Source organism: Carcharhinus amblyrhynchos, chromosome 31, assembly GCF_965287045.1.
Source record: "Carcharhinus amblyrhynchos chromosome 31, sCarAmb.v2.hapA, whole genome shotgun sequence".
Classification (NCBI taxonomy): domain Eukaryota; kingdom Metazoa; phylum Chordata; class Chondrichthyes; order Carcharhiniformes; family Carcharhinidae; genus Carcharhinus; species Carcharhinus amblyrhynchos.
Window position 1 is genome coordinate 17968891 of NC_137354.1, and position 20245 is coordinate 17989135.

At 46.6% G+C, this 20245-nt stretch overlaps 1 protein-coding gene across 5 annotated transcripts in view; it reads left to right on the forward strand.

Moving 5' to 3' along the window:
- Positions 1-20245, forward strand: part of ptpn20 (protein tyrosine phosphatase non-receptor type 20) — a 276596-nt gene that overhangs the window by 166552 nt on the left and 89799 nt on the right. For all 5 annotated transcript variants that reach the window (XR_013889733.1, XM_080215794.1, XM_080215796.1 and 2 more), the window contains exons 26-28: positions 5499-5676; positions 14186-14397; positions 18508-18606. Coding sequence is in view for 4 of the 5 variants with exons in the window: in XM_080215794.1 (XP_080071920.1) it covers positions 5499-5676; positions 14186-14397; positions 18508-18606 (489 nt within the window). In the remaining variant the exon portion in view is untranslated. The remainder of the gene's footprint in view (positions 1-5498; positions 5677-14185; positions 14398-18507; positions 18607-20245) is intronic.

The window sequence follows — 20245 nt, forward strand, 5'->3', positions numbered from 1 at the left end:
GAGGACGTGAGGAAGAACTTTTTTACGCAGAGATTGGGTGTCTGGAATTCACTGCCTGAGCCAATGTGGAGACGGAGACCCCAAACTCTATAGTACCTGGATCTGCACCTTAAGAGCTATGGGCCATGGGCCGGGTGCAGGAAGGTGGGATTATAAAGGGCATCTGGATGTCCTCGGACAAGATGGGCTGAATGGCCTCCTTCTATGTAATGTTTTGCTATGGTTCACAAGTTAGGGCAGCATGGTGGCACGAGCATCAGGAACCTGGTTCAATGCCCAGCTTGGGTTACCTTCTCTGTGGAGTCTGCACATTCTCCCCATGCCTGCATGGGTTTCCTCTGGGCACTCTGGTTTCCTCCCATAGTCAGAAAGACGTGCTGGTTAGGTGCATGGGCCGTGCTAAATTCTCCCTCAGTGTAGGCGCTGGAGTGTGTCGATTAGGGCATTTTCACAGTAGCTTAATTGCAGTGTTAATGTAAGCCTATTTGTGACACTAATAAATAAACTTTAAGTTGATATGCAATCTGTTTGGCCACATTATGAACACACCTTAGATCACCAAGCCCGGGGGTGGGACTCGAACCTGGACCTTCTCGCTCAGAGGCAGGGACGCTAACCCGTGAGACCTGCTTATGTTGCACATTCAAATAGATCTTAGGGCTTTAAATAAAGCTATAGGTTAATTTGGTTAAATCTGCATGCTAAGTATGCTAATCTGCATAGTAATAAATATTAATCAGCCACCTCCATTATGAATATATTGACACAAAGTACTTTGAAGTTACATAAATTAACCATTTAAATCTCAACAATCCTCGTTTCCTTTACCAATAAACTAGACTTATTCTCCATACAAATTATAATGAAACAAGATATGACTGAAACAAATTGCAAAGCATTGGTGGTATTTATTATGGAATTTCATGCTTAGAATGATTACTAACAGTTTATCATGTGTAAATCTACATATATTTGAATGCAATCCTAGCAGAGAGGCACATTACAATGATGAAACATCATTAATATTGGTACAATACCACCATCCATTTGACAAGCATTTGGGAATCACTATCACAAAACGTTATAGGGTTTTTACCCATTACCTGATTCATTGGGTAGATGTTTGTACTTGATCTGTCATTTCTTAAAGAAGTTTCTTAATTGTAGAAGAGTACAAAATAGGAGGCTTAGCAAGTCTTTGCTGGCTCTTTCCAAATATCATCCAGTTTATGTATTACAGCTCTATAAAACCTTGGTTAAGCTTCATTTGGCATGCAGTTCTGGTCGCCACACCATCAGAAGGACATGGAAGTTTTGGAGACAGTGCAAAGATGGTTCTCTGGGATATTGCCTGGTCTCGAGGGTGTTGGCTGTGAGGAGAGATTTCAAAAACTAGGATTGTTTTCATCGGAGAGATGGAGGCTGAGGGGAAACCTGATAGAGGGCTGCAAAATGAGGAGAGGTGTAGACAGGGTGGAGAGTCGGAAGCTTTTTCCCCAGGGTGGAAGAGTCAATTACAAAGGGGGCACAGATTCAAGGTGAGAGGGGGAAGGTTTAAGGTGCAGGGGAAGCTTTTCATGTAGAGTTGTGGGTGCCCAGAACGCACTGCCAGAGGAGGAGCTGGTGGAAGTAAACATGTTAGCAACATTTAAGAAGCATCTGGATGGGTGCGTGAATAGGGAGGGAATAGAGGGATACAGGCCGAGGTTTTGTTAGTTTAGTTAGGGCATCATTATTGGTATAGGCTTGGCGGGCTGAAGGGCCTGTTCCTGTGCTGTTCTTTTCTTTGTTCTTTGTATCACCCTGTCCCACATTCCCCTCCACCCCTCCAAATCTAGGCAACTATTTTCTACTTCATCTATCTATCCATCTCCCTTTTGAAGGCTGTTCAGGCAGTGCGTTCCAGATCTGAACTATTTGTCACACAAAATTACGACCTCGAGTCACTGTCTATGTGGAGTTTGCACGTTCTCCCCATGTCTGCCTGGGTTTCCTCCCCAGGCAGCTGTCTACTGATGGTCAACATTACAACACCTTGGCTGGAATTTTTAAGCCCCGCCCACAGAATCGGAGCCGGTGAGGGGCGGGTAATGGAAATGTCCGTCGACCTCGGGCAAGATTTTACAGTTTTGGGATGAACAAGGCCATAAAATCGCAGCCCTTGTACCCTGCGTAGAACATCAACAATCTCACTGTGAGACAGAGCAGATAAATCCTCCCCATTCACCTCAGGAAGAAAGATGGCAAGTTTTAAAACATAATTGTCATTAAAAGAAATCCTCACTCTGACGCATGCAACAATTCTTGCCGACTTCGAACAACCGGCCACAATTTATTCTGCCTTCTTTAAGGTTGTGTAAATCCTCTTTCCGATTGGTTTCTGCTTTATTATGGGGTGACACGGTGGTTAGAACAGCTGCCTCACCGCACCAGGAACCCGGGTTCGATTCCTGGCTTGGGTCACTGTCTGTGTGGAGTTTGCATGTTCTCCCCGTGTCTGCATGGGCTTCCTCCAGGTGCTCCGGTTTCCTCCCACAGTCCAAAGATATAGGTGCATTGGCCATACTAAATTCTCCCTCTGTGTACCCAAACCGACGCTGGAGTGTAGCAACGAGGGGGTTTTCACAATAACTTCATTGTGGTGTTAATGTAAGCTTACTTGTGACACGAATAAATAAACTTTTAATCTTTACTTTAACTTCCTTAAAGTTACATCACACTGTTACTTCTGCATTGAAAATATTCTTCCCAATCACACACCAGCCAAGCTGATTCTAACTCTGTGATTTGGCCCCCCAGGTACAGATTGAGATCATTGCGTTGAAGAACTTGCATTAATGTAGCACCGTTCACATCCTCAGAATGTCTCAGAGTGTTTCGTGCAGCCGGTGAATTACTTTGCTGAAAAGCAGCCAATTTGCTCGTAGCAAAGTCCCACAAACAGTTAATCTTCCTCACAGCGGTGCATGCTGGGGGAATGACCGTTGGCCAACACACTGTCCGGGATCCTCCGACCTCGCCCGTGATGGGATTCTCCGAACCCGCTGCAGCTAATGGAGTTTGGGCTGAGCGCCTAATTCTCCATCCCTGTTGACAGCAGCACAGGGCGAATGAGATCGGAGAATCCTGGCCCCTCTGTGAACTCCCTACTCTCCTTCAGAAAAGGTGACATTGGGGGTCTTTTATATCCATGTTACCCAGTAGAGCTTTCTAATGGTTAGGCCTCACAGAAAAACCATTGAATCCCCACGGTGCAGAAGGAGGCCATTCGGCCCATTGAGTGTGCACACTGACTCTCTTATCCAGTCGCTCTTCCTATCCACATAACCCTACCCATTTACCATGTCTAATCCATCTAACCTACATACCCTGGGACACTAGGGACAATTTAACCGATGCACCTAATCTGCATATCTTTGGACTGTGGGAGGAAACCAGAGCACCTGGAGGAAACCCACGCAGACACGGGGGGAATGTGCAAACTCCACACAGACAGTGACCCAACCTGGGAATTGAACCTGGGTCCCTGGCACTGTGAAGCAGCTGTGCTAACCACTGTGCCACCGTGCTTTTTACTATTATAATCGTAATATAGAGACCTTTATTATTGACAAAATCTGTCTCTCTGTGAAGGAAGAGGAAATGGATCGAGCCTGACGTTCCTGAATCTTTTCATTCCCAAAAATCTCACCCGGTGAAGACAGCGCTCCCTTAAGCTTTGCATAACAGGAGCAGCCAAAGGAAGCCAATGCCATTAACAATTAAAAGCAAAACCTATCACGTTATTCCATTAAAATTACATTGAATATTTCTGAGACGAAGAAAAGCCCAAGTGAGGCTAACAGACATGAACAAGGTTTCCTATAAATGCAATATCATAGTCTGTATTGCTGCTGTGTTTGATGCAATTGAGTTTGACACATTAGACCAGTTCTCATCTACATTCCATCAAATGTTTGTGTTTAACAAAGCTTTAGGATAAGAGGTAAAAAATACGTATCGTCAGGGAAATGTTTACAGCAGACAAAATGAGCTTGCCTGGGGAGAACGCTATTCATTCCATGCTTTTAAAGTGTCTTTGTTAGTGTCATGAGTAGGCTCACATTAACACTGCAATGAAGTTACTGTGAAAACCCCCTTGTCGCCACACTGTTTGGGTACACTGAGAGAAAATTTAGCATGACCAATGCACCTGGCCAGCCTCCCATCCATTAACTCTGTCAACACTTCCCAGTGCCTCGGAAAAGCAACCAGCATAATCAAGGACCCCCCACACCCCGGACATTCTCTCTTCCACCTTCTTCCATCAGGAAAAAGGTACAAAAGCCTGAGAACACGTACCAACCGACTCAAGAACAGCTTCTTCCCTGCTGCTGTCAGACTTTTGAATGGACCTATCATATATCAAGTTGAACTTTCTCTACACTCTAGCTATGACTGTAACACTATATTCCGCAACCCCTCCTTTCCTTCCCCCATGTATCATAGAGTCATCAAGGTTTACAGCATGGAAACAGGCCCTTCGGCCCAATTTGTCCATGCTGCCCTTTTTTTTAACCACTGAGCTGGTCCCAGTTGCCCGCGTTTGGCCCATATCCCTCTATACCAGCAGTACCCAAACTCCGAACCAGATGCCTCCCGCTGCGGGCCGGATGTGGCCTTCAGGCCATAGTTTGGAGACCCCTGCTCTATACCCATCTTACCCATGTAAATGTCTAAATACTTTTTAAAAGACAAAATTGTACCTGCCTCTATACTCTATGAACCATCTCTATCTGTACTCTATGAGCGGTATGTTTCGTCCGTCGCGCAAGACACAATTATTACTACGTTATTATACCGACACTTGACAATAATAAATCAAATCAAAAAATTTTGTAATTCATCTGGCACTATGAATTGGTAAACGTGACGGAGAGGCAATCATATTTCATTTCCACCTGGGAGCCCCGCGCGATGTAAAGGTATAGGGTCGTTCCTGGGAAAAGCAGATGTATTGGCACACATAATCGCGTGTGTGTGTGTGTGTGTGTGTGTGTGTGACTGTGTGTGTGTGTGTGTGTGTGTGTGTGTGTGTGTGTGTGTGTGTGTGTGTGTGTGTGTGTGTGTGTGTGGCCAGTTAGCACTGCTTCTTCACAGCTCCAGGGACCTGGGTTCGATTCCCGGCTTGGGTCACTGTCTGTGTGGAGTTTGCACATTCTCCTCGTGTCTGCGTGGGTTTCCTCCGGGTGCTCCGGTTTCCTCCCACAGTCCAAAGATGCGTGGGTTAGGTTGATTGGCTGTGCTAAGAAATTGCCCCTTAGCGTCCTGCAAATGCATAGGTTAGAGGGATTAGTGGGTAAATGTGCAGGGATGTTGGGGGGTAGGGCCTGGGTGGGGTTGTGGTCGGTGCAGACTCGACGGGCCGAATGGCCTCTTCCTGCGCTGTAGGGTTCTATGATTCTATGACCTGCTGAGTGACAAACACCCCACCCCCTTACTCCATCTTTCTTTGTCAGGTGGTACGGCTGGTGCTCGAGAGAGGACAGCAGGCGACGGCTGGGAGCCCCGGACACGATGGCCCCCAGGGGCCCGTTCTCCCAGACAACAGGCACAGGACGCAGGACGAATATCCCGGTGATTCCATGGCAACAACCTTGTCCGCCGCACCCAAGGACTACAGCTTCATGACAGATGGTAGGGACGGATTTGAAGAGCACCGTGTTTGCACGGCTCTCGTCTTCTTGTGGGCTAATTTATCACCTGTCGCCGCGGCAACGGAAAGAAAGGGAATGTTAAAATTGAATTCAGCCTTTGCCCATCAGTGTTTGCTATTAAGGTGCAGAAAGAGTGAACACTTTCCTCTCAGCCAAACCCAAACAACAGACTCAGGACAACAAATTTTCTGTCGACAACACATTCTGGTTAACAGCCGCACGTCAAAAATGGAAATACTTTGTCCAACATAATTATCAGGTGATTGAGAGTCAAGCTTCATCCGAATGCAGGGATTTTGATTTCCTTTTGATTCATCCAATAGGAATCTTCTCTCATTCTCTCTCAAGGCCTCAGATCGCCTGACAGAAGAAGCAGATTAAAATCCGAATGCATGCTCTCCTTCCGACCATCTGACCTCCCCTCCTCTCCTCTGTCACTATTACCTCTCGACCCCCCGACTGTGATGCATTTAATTATAGCGGAACGCTTGAAATCGGACGTTCCCAAGTGATGTTAAAAGCTTCCATCATCCAATCGCTTTATTAACTGGACACAGTTAACGTGATTTTTTTTTTAATATTTGCCCTTGGAATGTGGGAAATATTGGAAAGGCAAGATTTCTGTTCCCTTTCTGGGAGCGCTGAGGGTTTTAAGCTTCGGCCACATAGGAGGGAGTCACATGTAAGCCAGTTTTGATGGGGATGGCAGAGTCCCCTGAAGGATATGAGTGAAGCAGGTGGACTTTTGACAATGGAACGGCTTGTGTGGGCACTTTGTTCTCATGCCAACTTACGATGAACAGATTTATTCATATCTATTTTACAAATTGCCACGGTGGGAATTGAACATGTGAATGCAGGAGAACTGGCGCAGTGGTTAACATCACTGCCTCACAGCGCCAGGGACCCGGGTTCGATTCCCAGCCTTGGGTGACTGCCTGTCTGAAGTCCATACGTTCTCCCCGTGTCTGCGTGGGTTTCCTCCGGGTGCTCTGGTTTCCTCCCACACTCCAAAGGTGTGCAGATTAGGTGGATTAGCCATGTTAAATTGCCCCTTAGTGTCAGGGAGATTAGCAGGGTAAATACGGGGATCGGACCTGGGTGGGATTGTTGTCGGTGCAAGCTCGATGGGTTGAATGGCCTCTTTCTGCACTGTAGAGATTCCATGATTCTGGAGTTCCTGGTCCACATGTTTTTTTTATTCATTCTTGGAATCTGGGTGTCACTGGCTGGGCCAGCATTTATTGCCCACCCCTAGTTGCCCTTGCGAAGGTGGTGGTGAGCTGCCTTCTTGAACTGCTGCAGTCCATGTTCTGAGGGTTGATCCACAATGCCGTTAGGGAGGGAATTCCAGGTATAACCATTCCGATGACTATACCTGTTCAGTCTGTGTGTTAACAAACATTGGTATAGAGACATTCTCTGGAGTAGATCATTAATTCCAAACCTCCACCTGTCATAGTGGTTCCTGTCTGGGTAGTAGGTCAGAAAATCAGCATGTGGCATAAAGGAGTGCCTAGCATTTGATTAATGATGTATTAATGAACTTTTAAGCTCTTATATGTGATAAAAGAACATATCCTTACACATCCGCTACTCATGATGTCTCATGCCCCCATTCTAGATGGTGCTACTTACCCATGCATGATGCCTCATTGATCTGAATCTGTACTTTACACATTCAGGCAAGAATCTCATTTGGAACTGACTGCTTTAAGGATATTAGATATCTCACAAAGCACACAAGCAAAACCCCTGTGAAAGAAATTAAAATATAGCCTTCTGAAATGGTTTCTATTGAAACTCCCTAACCTGTTATCATAGAATCCCTACAGCGCAGAAGGAGGCCATTCGGCCCATTGAGCCTGCACCGACGACAATCCCACCCAGGCCCTATCTCCATAACCCTACTTATTTACCCAGCTAATCCCCCTGACATTAAGGGGCAATTTAGCATGGTCAAGCAACCTAACTTGCACATCATTGCAGTTTGGGAGGAAACCGGAGCACCTGGAGGAAACCCACGCAGATACAGTGAGAACGTGCAAACTCCACACAGACAGTGACCCAAAGTTGGAATTGAACCCGGGTCCCTGGCGCTGTGAGGCAGCAGTGCTAACCACTGTGCCACCCTTGTTAATAACCAGAGTACAGTTTAACACAATTATAAATTCATTAGTCCTGCAAGACGTCTGCACAGATCCATGCCTTTGTAAACATCAGACAGATACACGATTACACAGAATAATTAATATATTCCAGAAATAGACCACCCTGGCAATGGCACTTCCATCAATTCAACTGTGCTCTAAATCCTGAATAAGTGAATACACGGGGAATCATTCCTTCAACTCTTATCACACAAAGAGCAGTCATTTCTCATTCCCCCTGCCACGGGAATCATAGCGGGCAGGACACGGGCCACACAAAGGTCCATTGACCTCGGGTTGGGATTTTCCGGTCTTGGGGGCGAGTGGGGCCGGAAAATCCCACCTAACGAGTTTCAAAATTGCTGGAAGTTAAGGACCAACACATTGTCACCTTTTGGGAGCTCTGTAATAAACGAGAGGACTGTCTAATTATACTCACCAAAGAAATTATAAATATAAATGATTTACGATCTGGTTAAAATCATATCTGCTGTGCCCGCTACGTGTAAAACTCTTTCTACACTGCGATTGCCCCATTATTCATGAAGTGTACAATGTAACTGGAAGTGTAGTTAGTTGTGGTATATGACACTTGTCCTGCTTATAATCTTTAGAACCACAGAAGTGATTGGAGTTTGATGAATGGAACAAGGAACTCTCCATTATAATTTTATTAGAGTACAGAAGCTCGTTATATTGTAATAAGCATCACCCTTCTTGATGGTTATTACATTCTCTAAATTCCATGTATAACAACTTACCAGAAATGCATCAAGTCATTGTTAAGATTATGCATTTTGCGTAATGTCCTGTCAACCTCCGCACACTCAAATTAAAGTTCTACTGAGTACTGGCATGGTGGCACAGTGGTTAGCACTGCTGCCTCACAGTGCCAGGGACTTGGGTTCTATTTGCAGCTTGTGTCACTGTCTGTGTGGAGTCTGCACGTTCTCCCCATGTCTGCGTGGGTTTCCTCCGGGTGCTCCGGTTTCCTCCCACAGTCTGAAAAACGTGCTGGTGAGGTGCATTGGCCGTGCTAAAGTCTCCCTCAGTGTACCCGAACAGGCACCGGACTGTGGCAACGAGGGGATTTTTACAGTTATTTCATTGTAGTGTTAATGTAAGCCGAATTGTGACACTAATAAATAAACTAAACTAAACATTTTCCCTGTGTCTGCATGGGTTCCCTGCAGGTCTCCGGTTTCCTCCCACGCTCCAAAGCTGTGCAGTTTGGGGGATTGGCCATGCTGAGTTGTCCCTTCATAACAGGGAGATTAGTGGGGTAAATACATGGATAGGACTTGGGTGGGATTGTTGTTGGTGCGGGCTCGATGGGTCAAATGGCCTCTTTCTGCACTGTAGAGATTCTAGGATCCTGTGATTCTATGACTCTGGAGTTCCTTGTCCACGTGATTCATACAGTACAGAAGGAGGTCATTTGGCCCATCAAGTCTGCACAGACCACAATCCCACCCAGGCCCTGTCCCCATAACCCCACATCTTTACCCTGCTAATCCCCCTGACACTAAGGGGCAATTTACCATGGCCAATCAACCTAATCCGCACATCTTGGAATGTGGGAGGAAACCGGAGCACCCGGAGGAAACCCATGCAGACATGGGGAAAATGTGCAAACTCCACACAGACAGTGACACAAGCTGCAAATAGAACCCAAGTCCCTGGGAAAGGGACGAGTGCCGTCCAAGCGGGAGTGTGCTGAACTGGGGAAAGGCGAGCTATGGCAGGATTAGGAGGGAGCTGCAGCAAACTGACTGGGAGGGACTGTTAGCTGGCAAGTCCACGGTTGGCAAGTGGGAGGCTTTTAGGGACAAAATGAAATGGTTGCAGGGGAGGTTTGTTCCGGTTAAGCGAAAGGATGGGAAAGGTAGGATTAGAGAGCCGTGGATTACGGGGGATATTGAAGACTTGGTTAGGAAGAAGAGGGAGGCGTATGATAGGTCAAAACAAATGGGTACGGAGTGTGCGCTGGAGGAATATAGAGAGAGTAGGAGGGAGCTAAAAAGGGGAATTAGAAGGGCGAAGAGAGGGCATGAGATGGCTTTGGCCGGTAGGATTAAGGATAATCCTAAGGCATTTTATTCCTATATTAGAGGCAAGAGAGTAGTTAGAGGGAAAATTGGTCCTCTTAGGGACAAGAGTGGAGAGTTGTGTATTGAGTCGGAGGGAATGGGGGAGCTCCTGAATGAATACTTTGCGTCGGTATTCACGAAGGAGAGGGGTTCGGAATCGTGCGGTCTCTTGGAGGGAGCGGAGGTTCAGTTGCAGGATATAGTTATTACGAGAGAGGAAGTGCTAGGGCTTTTAGGTAGCGTAAGGACGGATAAAGCTCCGGGGCCTGATGGTATTTATCCCAGGCTGCTTAGGGAGGCGAAAGATGAAATTGCTGGGCCTCTGGCGCACATCTTTGTCTCTTCTTTGGACACAGGTGAGGTCCCAGAAGACTGGAGGGTAGCAAATGTGGTCCCGTTGTTCAAAAAAGGTAGTAGGGATAACCCTGGGAATTATAGGCCAGTGAGTTTGACGTCGGTGGTAGGGAAGTTAATGGAAAAATACTTAGGGGTAGGATGTATGAGCATTTGGAGCGTTGCGATCTGATTAGGGATACGCAACATGGCTTTGTTAGAGGGAGGTCTTGCCTTACGAATCTGGTGGAATTCTTTGAGGAGGTGACAAAAACGGTTGACGATGGGAAAGCCGTTGATGTCATCTACATGGATTTCAGTAAGGCGTTTGACAAAGTCCCTCACGGTAGGCTGGTAGAAAAGGTTAAGGCGCATGGGATACGAGGCCAGGTAGTTAGGTGGATTGAGAACTGGTTGGGAAATAGGAGACAGAGGGTAGTTGTGGAGGGTACCTTGTCGGGCTGGAGGCCAGTGACTAGTGGTGTGCCGCAGGGCTCGGTACTGGGACCTCTCCTCTTTGTAGTCTACATAAATGACTTAGAAGAGGGAGTAGGTGGTGTGATCAGCAAGTTTGCTGATGACACCAAGATGGCAGGGTTGGCGGGTACAGAACTGGATTGTCAGGTGATACAGCAGGATATAGATAGGTTGGTGCAGTGGGCAGATAGGTGGCAGATGGCATTTAATCCTGACAAATGCGAGGTGATGCATTTTGGAAGGAATAATGCAGAGAGGAGTTATGTGATAAAAGGTAGGCCGATTAGGAGTATAGATGTACAGAGAGACCTGGGAGTGCAGGTCCACAAATCCATGAAGGTTGTGTCACAAGTGGAGAACGTTGTTAGGAAGGCTTATGGGATGTTAGCCTTTATAGGAAGGGGCTTAGAGTATAAAAGCTGCCGTCTAATGCTTCAGTTATACAGAACGTTGGTTAGACCGCATTTGGAGTACTGCGTCCAGTTCTGGTCACCTTATTACCGGAAGGACGTGGAGTCTCTGGAAAGGGTGCAGAGGAGGTTTACCAGGATGTTGCCTGGCATGGGGGGACTGGGTTACGAGGAGAGACTGAAGAGACTGGGGCTATTCTCCTTGGAAAGAAGGAGATTGAGAGGGGACATGATAGAGGTATATAAGATACTGAAGGGAATAGATAGAGTTAATAGTGAGAGACTGCTCCCTAGACTGGGTACGAACACAAGAGGTCATCAATTAAGGGTGAGGGGGGGGAGGTATAATTTGGAGGTAAGAGGAAGGTTCTTTACACAGAGAGTTGTGGGGGTCTGGAATGCGCTACCGAGTAGGGTGGTGGAGGCAGGCACGTTGGACTCGTTTAAGATGCAGTTAGATAGGCATATGAGTGAAACGGGAATGGAGGGATATGGTAGGGGCTATTAAATAGGGTAAACCTCGGGAGACACCGGAAGGGCAGGCTGTATAACTAATATGTTTTGTCTTTATTCCACAGGTGGAGGTCCACCTCGTGTCAAGCGAGGGGCATGCACACGGCGGGTTGTGCGTGGGCTGCTCTTGGAAGTTCCGGGAGTGGCCTAGTACTTCATGTCGGTGTGTGTGCTTGATCCTGGACCGATAGACGGGCGCCGCAACAGCTCGGTGACTAGCACTGCTAGCTGTGCAGATACATGGATTTGGGCCTGTGTCTGTGGGAGTTTGCGCATTCTCCCTGTGGTTGCGTGGGTTTCCTCCGGGCGCTCCGGTTTCCTCCCACACCCCAAAGATGTGCTCTTAGGCTAATTGGTTTCCACCAAATTGACACTATTTCTTCCCTGAATCTGACTGAGTAGGGTCCCATTCGTAGACATGCAGGGTAGAATAGGTGTAGGGCGATGCGGCGGCGCGGGCTCGTTGGGCCGAAGGGCCTGTTTCCCGTGCTGGGTTGTTCTTTGTTCTTTGTTCCCCACAGACCGTGAACCAAATGAGGAATCGAACCTAGGTCCCTGGCACTGTGAGGCTAACCACTGTGGCACTGTGCCACCCTTGTTAATAACCAACCGACAGTTTAACATGATTATAAGTTCGTTAGTCCTGCAAGACGTCTGCACAGATCCATGCCTTTGTAAACATCAGACAGTTACACGATTACACAGAATAATTAATATATTCCAGAAATAGACCACCCTGGCAATGGCACTTCCATCAATTCAATTGTGCTCTAAATCCTGAATAAGTGAATACACGGGGAATCATTCCTTCAACTCTTTTCACACAAAGAGCAGTCATTTCCCATTCCCCCTGCCACGGGAATCATAGCGGGCAGGACATGGGCCACACAAAGGTCCATTGACCTCGGGTTGGGATTTTCCGGTCTTGGGGGCGAGCGGGGCCGGAAAATCCCACCTAACAAGTTTCAAAGTTGCTGGAAGTTAAGGACCAACACATTGTCACCTTTTGGGAGCTCTGTAATAAACGAGAGGACTGTCTAATTATACTCACCAAAGAAATTATAAATATAAATGATTTACGATCTGGTTAAAATCATATCTGCTGTGCCCGCTACGTGTAAAACTCTTTCTACACTGCGATTGCCCCATTATTCATGAAGTGTACAATGTAACTGGAAGTGGAGTTAGTTGTGGTATATGACACTTGTCCTGCTTATAATCTTTAGAACCACAGAAGTGATTGGAGTTTGATGAATGGAACAAAGAACTCTCCATTATAATTTTATTAGAGGACAGAAGCTCGTTATATTGTAATAAGCATCACCCTTCTTGATGGTTATTACATTCTCTAAATTCCATGTATAACAACTTACCAGAAATGCATCAAGTCATTGTTAAGATTATGCATTTTGCGTAATGTCCTGTCAACCTTCACACACTCGAACGACAATTTTGCTGAGCGCTGGCACGGTGGCACAATGGTTAGCACTGCTGCCCCACAGTGCCAGGGACCCAGATTCAATTCCTGGCTTGGGCCACGGTCTTGTGGAGGTGGCATGTTCTCGCCGTGTCTGCGTGAGTTTCCTCCAGGAGTCATAGAGGTTTACAGCATGGAAACAGGCCCTTCGGCCCAACTTATCCAAGCTGTCCTTTTTTTAATCCACTAAACCAGTCCCAATTGCCCGCATTGCCCAGGTGCTCCAGTTTCCTCCCACAATCCAAAAGAACTGCCGATTAGGTGCATATCTGTGCTAAATTCTCCCTCAGTGTACCCAAACAGGCGCCGGAGTGTGGCGACTACGGGGTTTTCACAGTAACTTCATTGCAGTGTTAATGTAAGCCGATTTGTGAGACTAAGAAATAAACTAAACTAAATGTTTCCACTGTGTCTGCATCCTCCAGATGCTCCAGTTTCCTCCCATAGTCTGAAAGACGTACTGGTTAGATGCATTGGCCATGCTAAATTCTCCCTCAGTGTACCCAGAGTGTGGTGGCTAGGGGATTTTCGCAGTAACTTCATTGTGGTGTTAATGTGAGCTGACTTGTGACACTAATGAATAAACTTAAGTGCCTGAGTTGGACACAGAGGACCTAAATTATCTGGATCTGCACCTTAAGTGCTGTAGATCACAGGGCTGTGGGTCATGTGCAGGAAGATTGGATTAGAAAGGGCACCTGAGTTAGCATGGACAAGATGGGCCAAATGGCCCCCTTATGTGCTGTGTAATTTCTATGGTTCAAAGTAACCAACCCATCTCTTGGGATTAGATTAGCTGTTCCTGTCCCTCGCCACCCCCGAAATTCCGATGCAAGTTAGGGGCTTAATGTTTTAATGTTTCAATATTTGATCCGAATCCAACACACCCGCTGCTGTGTTCTAAGATTCAACTCAGCAACTGGGTTGGGAGTTCTTGGGAAGACTTAGATGGTTTGTGAATAGCTTCTATCTTGGAAAATCGATTCCGGTCCCAGACAAAGGTCACTTCCATTAACAGAAAACAATATTGTCAAAACAGATAACACGTTCGAAGTGAAGTTAAAGAAGAATTCCGCGGGTTTGGGATTCAGTTTCCTGCAGATGTACCCGGTGGACAACGACCCCGGGGGGTGCTTGGTGAGGATAAAGAGATTGTTTCCAGGGCAACCGGCAGAGGAGAGCGGCCGGATCGAAGTTGGAGACGTCATCCTCAGGATTAATCAAGTACCAGTGAAGGGATTGTCCTATCAGGTGAGTGGTTTCGGGAGGCAAAAACCCCTCTTGAAGCAGCAGGAAGGCAACAAGAACTTCTTTATACATCGGGGAGGTGAAGCAAGTTCTAGTCAACAGTGTCCACAAGCATCCCAAATCCTGCCCCAAGTGAGGCACTAAGTGAGCTAATTGGTCCCCTTATTTGCAGAAGGATATATTGGCTTTGGAGGGAGTGCAGAGAAGGTTCACCAGGCTGATACCGGAGAAGAGGGGGTTAGCCTATGAAGAGAGATTGAATAGACTGGCTCTGTACTCATTAGAGTTTAGAAAGCTGAGGGGGAAAGGACAGCAGGACTAGAGGGCACAGTCTCAAAATAAGGGGGGGGGGTGCAGTTTAGAACGGAGTTGAGGAGGAACTTCTTCACTCAAAGGGTGGTGAATCTCTGGAATTCTCTGCCCGTTGAAGTGGTGGAGGCTACCTCACTAAATATATTTAAGTCACGGGTAGATAGGTTTTTGATAGACAGGGAAATTAAGGGTTATGGGGAGAAAGCGGGAAAGTGGAACTGATCCACTTCAGATCAGCCATGATCTTATTGAATGGTGGGGCAGGCACGAAGGGCTGGATGGCCTACTCCTGCTCCTATTTCTTATGTTCTTATATAGATCTGGAAGGTAGACCCACTGGGTAACTCCTTCCAACACGTCCTTGAAGGCCCCAGTAACCGAACAGCATTTTGACATCCACTAAAGATAAGTCTTTTCGCCTGTCAACAAACACAGTGCTACATGTCAAAGGGGCTGGATTTGAGGCGTAATGTGGAGAAAATTGACAAATTACACTTTACGACATCAGATGATCCATGATTTATTTATAAATGTTACAAAGCCACTCCGAAGTTCAAATCTCTGTGCATTACCTATGTTCCAGAACTTTCCATACCCCTGGCCGCACTGTTCCAGCATAGTTATGACACTGGCGGAGAATCATAGGGTCCTTACAGTGCAAAAGGAGGCCATGCGGCCCATCGAGTCTGCACTGACAAGAATCCCAGACCCTATCTCCATAACACAGGGCGGCACAGTGGTTAGCGTTGCTGCCTCACAGCGTCAGGGACCCAGATTCAATTCCCAGTCTGGGTCACTGTGTGGAGTTTGTACGTTCTCCCCTCATCTGCATGAATTTCATCCGGGTGCTCCGGTTTCCTCCCCACAGTCCAAAGATGTGTGGGTTAAATGGATTGGCTGAGCTAAGTTGCCCCTTAGTGTCAGGGGGACTAACGAGGGTAAACGCATGGGGTCATGGAGATGGGATTGTGGTCAGTGCAGACTCCTTCTGCACTGCAGAATTCCATGATTCTAACCCCATATATTTACCCTGCTAATCCCCCTGACACTAAAGGGTAATCTTAGCCTGGCCAATCAACTAGGAGATTTTCACAGCAGCTTCATTGCAGTGTCAATGTAAGCCTACTTGTGACACCGATAGATTAATTTTGATAAACCTTAACTTTAACATTATCACAAGCTTAATTCATGCAACCTGGCTTCGTGATCTAATGCTTTTAACCCTGGTTTTATTCTGGTGAATCTACACTGCACATCCTCCCCAAGTATAATATATTCTTTCTGAGGGCCAATGGCCAGAACGGAATGCCGTACACCCAGTGGATTCTAACCAGAGCTCTATGCACCTCGAATGTAACTTTTACCCCTTTTCAATATTCCAGCCCTGTTAATGTTCCATTAAAGTTTATTTATTAGTGTCACAAGTAGGCCTACATTAACACTGCAATGAAGTTACTGTGAAAACCCCTTAGTCGCCACACTCCCGGTACCTGTTCGGCTACACTGAATGAGAATTTAGCACGGCCAACGCACTCTAACCAGCACGTCTTTCAGACTGTGGGAGGAAGCACCTGGAGGAAACCCACGCAGACATGGGGAGAATGTGCAAACTCCACATAGACAGTGGTCCAAGCCAGGAATTGATCCCGGCTCCCTAGTGCTGTGAGGCAGCAATGCTAACCACTGTGCCAAAGCCTTTGCAATTATGTTTTTTCATCGAATATAGAACGAACCAAGGACTTCACATTCAGAAATGCAAGCGTGGCATTATTGGGAGACTCAGGTAACATCGCATTAGTGCAAAGATGTGCAGGTGAGGTGGATTATCCATGCTAAATTGCCCCTTGGTGTCCAAAGATGTGCAGGTTAGGTGGATTGGGAATGCTAAATTGCCCTTTAGTGTCCAAAGATGTGCAGGTGAGGTGGATTGACCATGTTAAATTGCCCCTTAGTGACCAAAGATATATAGGTTCAGGGGATTAATGGTATAAAACGTGGGGTTATGGGGTAAGCCTGAGTATTTGTCAGTGTTGAGTCGATGGGCTGAGTGGCCTCCTTCTGCATTGTGGGGATTCTACAATCCAATGAGCTCGACAAACATAAGCACACTATTTGCCCAATGTAGGCCATTTTAGATGAGTTTAATCAGAGAACAAAGAACAAAGAAAGAACAACCCAGCACGGGAAACAGGCCCTTCGGCCCAACGAGCCCGCGCCGCTGCCTTTGCATGAAAAAACAATCTGGAACTAAGAATCCACTGATGACCATGAAACTGTTGTCGATTGCCAGAAAAAACCCATCTGGGTCAGTAATGTCCTTTTAGGAAAGGAAATCTGCCATCCTTACTTGATCTGGCCTACGTGTGACTCCAGAGCCACAGCAATATGGTTGACTCTCAACTACCCTCGGGCAAATAGGGATGGGCAATAAATGCTGGCCAGTCAGTGATGCCCATATCCCATAAATGAATTTTAAAAAATACAGGAAATGTTGGGAAAAACTGTGGTGAGAGAAACATTTCTAGCTAATGGAATAGAATATAATGATAAGGAAATATTGTTGCAACTATAAAAGGCATTGGTGAGGCCGCACCTGGGGTATTGTACACAGTTTTGGTCCCCATATTTGAAGAAAGATGTAGTGACATTGGAGGCAGTTCAGAGGAAGTTCACTAGGTTGATTCCAGAGATGAGGGGGTTTGTCGTTTGAAGAGAGATTGAACAGTTCAGGCCGATATGCTCTAGAATTTAGAAGAATGAGGGGAGATGAAATTGAGGTATACAAGATGATAAAAGATATGGATAAAGTAGACGTGGAGCGGATTCTTCCTCTTGTAGGACATTCTGGGATGAGAGGTCTTAGGATAAGGGGCAGCAAATTAAAAACAGAGTTGAGGAGAAACTACTTCTCCCAAAGGGTTGTGAATCTGTGGAATTCGCTACCCCAAAGTGTGGTGGATGCTGGGATGGTGAGTAAAGTTAAGGAGGAGTTAGACAGATTTTTAATGGGTTGAAGGGTTATGGGGAGAAAACAGGAAAATAGGGATGAGGAGCAAATCAGCCATGATCGAATGGCGGAATGGACCCAATGGGCCAAATGGCCTAATTCTGCTCCTATATTTTATGAACTAATGAACAAAAGTTAACGTTGTGAGTACAATATAACTCATCAGATTCCCAGCATCTGCATATTTTGCTTTGATTTCACAGGAAGAGTGTGGTCACTGGACTGTGTTCATTAGAGGGATTCTTCTTCCTGTGAGGTATAGATACAGGAACCAGTTGTATTCCTGACTGAGAGGATGGTTAACACAGTGACTGGATTATACCTTGAGTCAGCATTCTTATTCATGTCTGAACCAGAGCGAGATTAGCTGCTATGTGTCAATGTCCCAATTTGCCAATTGATTGTGTAGCTGGGGAGAGATAGGATTGCCCATTCAAACACTCAAGCTCTCCAGAGAACAAGCCTGACCTTCTATGTTGGGTCAGTGACTTAGCTAAACTATATTTGATGATATCTGGTCGCACTTGTAAACAAGGCCCTATTCATCATCTCTTGACGCTGGCCTTACGTCTTTGCCAATGTTTGAATGGGGCCCAGCTATGTTTCACTCTGGTGTTTTTACAACATTGCTTCAACGTACCAAAGGAAAGAATTAATGTGATAAACTGGGAGAGTCGCAGTTTGTTCTTCTGAGTGTCTCTCCCTGTGGCGGTTGCAGCTATAGCTCAGCACTGGTGCAAGTCGATGATATCTAATCAAAATTTGTACTCCAACTCTTATCTTGATTTTAACAGGATGTACTTCATCTACTGCGAGGAGCCCCGAGTGAAGTTACCATGACCATGTGCAGACCGGCACTGGGAACTCTACCTGAAATAGACCCTAACCTACTGGTAAATGAGTTGAATGTGTGATAGAACAAAGAGCTTGGAGTGGTGCTGCAAAGGTGAAATGAACTTTTTGGGTAAACCAAACTAACTAGTTAAACCCCACTAACTAAACCGAGGGACAAATTCTAAGAGCAGCCCCATAAAAAGGAGCAGAAAAGAAACACAATTTTAAAGGAGACTTAAAATATCAAACCAAAATGCAGCAAGAAAGGGGGGGGGGCTGGTCAATAAAACACCCAAGCCCCCACAGTGCCCAATGGCCTTGGTGGTGTTAGTGAATGCCATGCGTTCCCTCTCCGGGGCATCAGATGGTAAATATGGCAGCAGTAGAGGGGCAGACATTCAGACTGGGTGATCCCCCGCTGCCTCGACCTGTTTGGTAAGAAGTCTCACAACAGGTTTATTTGGTAGCACAAGCCACAAGCTTTCGGAGCGCTGCCCCTTCGTCAGGTGAGTGGGAATTGTGTTCACAAACGGGACATATAAAGACACAAACTCAATTTACAAGATAATGGTTGGAATAGGAGCCTTTACAGGTAATCAAGTCTTAAAGGTACAGACAATGTGAGTGGAGAGAGGGTTAAGCGCAGGTTAAAGAGATGTGTATTGTCTCCAGCCGGGACAGTTAGTGCGATTTTGCAAGCCCAGGCAAGTCATGGGGGTTACAGATAGTGACACGAACCCAAAATCTCAGTAGAGGCCATCCTTGTGTGCGGAATTTGGCTATCAGTTTCTGCTCAGCGACTCTGCGTTGTGTTTCGTGAAGGCCGCCTTGAAGAACACTTACCCGAAGATCAGAGGCTGGATGCCCGTGACCGCTGAAGTGTTCACCAACAAGAAGAGAACACTCTTGCCTGGTGATTGGTGAGTGGCATTTATTCATCCGTTGTCGTAGCATCTGCATGGTCTCCCCAATGTACCATGCTTCGGGACATCCTTTCCTGCAGCGTATCAGGTAGACAACGTTGGCTGAGTTGCAAGAGTATGTACCATGTACCTGTTTTCACGTGAGATGATGGCATCCGTGTTGATGATCCGGCACACCTTGCAGAGGTTGCTGTGGCAGGGTTATGTGGTGTCCTGAAGACTGGGTAGTTTGCTGCGGACAATGGTCCATTTCAGGTTATGCAGTTATTTGGAGGCGATAAGTGGGGGTGTGGGGATGGCCTTGGCAAGATATTCGTCTTCATCGATGACATGTTGAAGGCTCTGGAGAAGATATCGTAGCTTCTCCGCTCTGGGGAAGTATTGGACGAAGAAGGGTACTCTGTCCACCATGTCCTGTGTTTATTTTCTGAGGAGGTCAGTGCGGTTTTTCGCTGTGGCGCGTCGGAACTGTCGATCAATGAGTCGAGCGCCGTATCCTGTTCTTATGAGAGAGCATCTTTCTGGAGGTGTCTGTTGTGAGCCTCCTTATCTGAGCAGATCCAGTGTATGTGGAGGGCTTGTCCGTAGGGGATGGCTTCTTTAACATGTTTAGGGTGGAAGCTGGAGAAGTGGAGCATTGTGAGATTATTTGTGGGCTTGCGGTACAGTGGGCTTGCATTCCAGATGCTGAAAGATGCCCTCACAAGAACAGGATATGGCGCTCGATTCAGCAATCGACAGTTCCGACGCGCCACAGTGAAAAACCGCACCGACC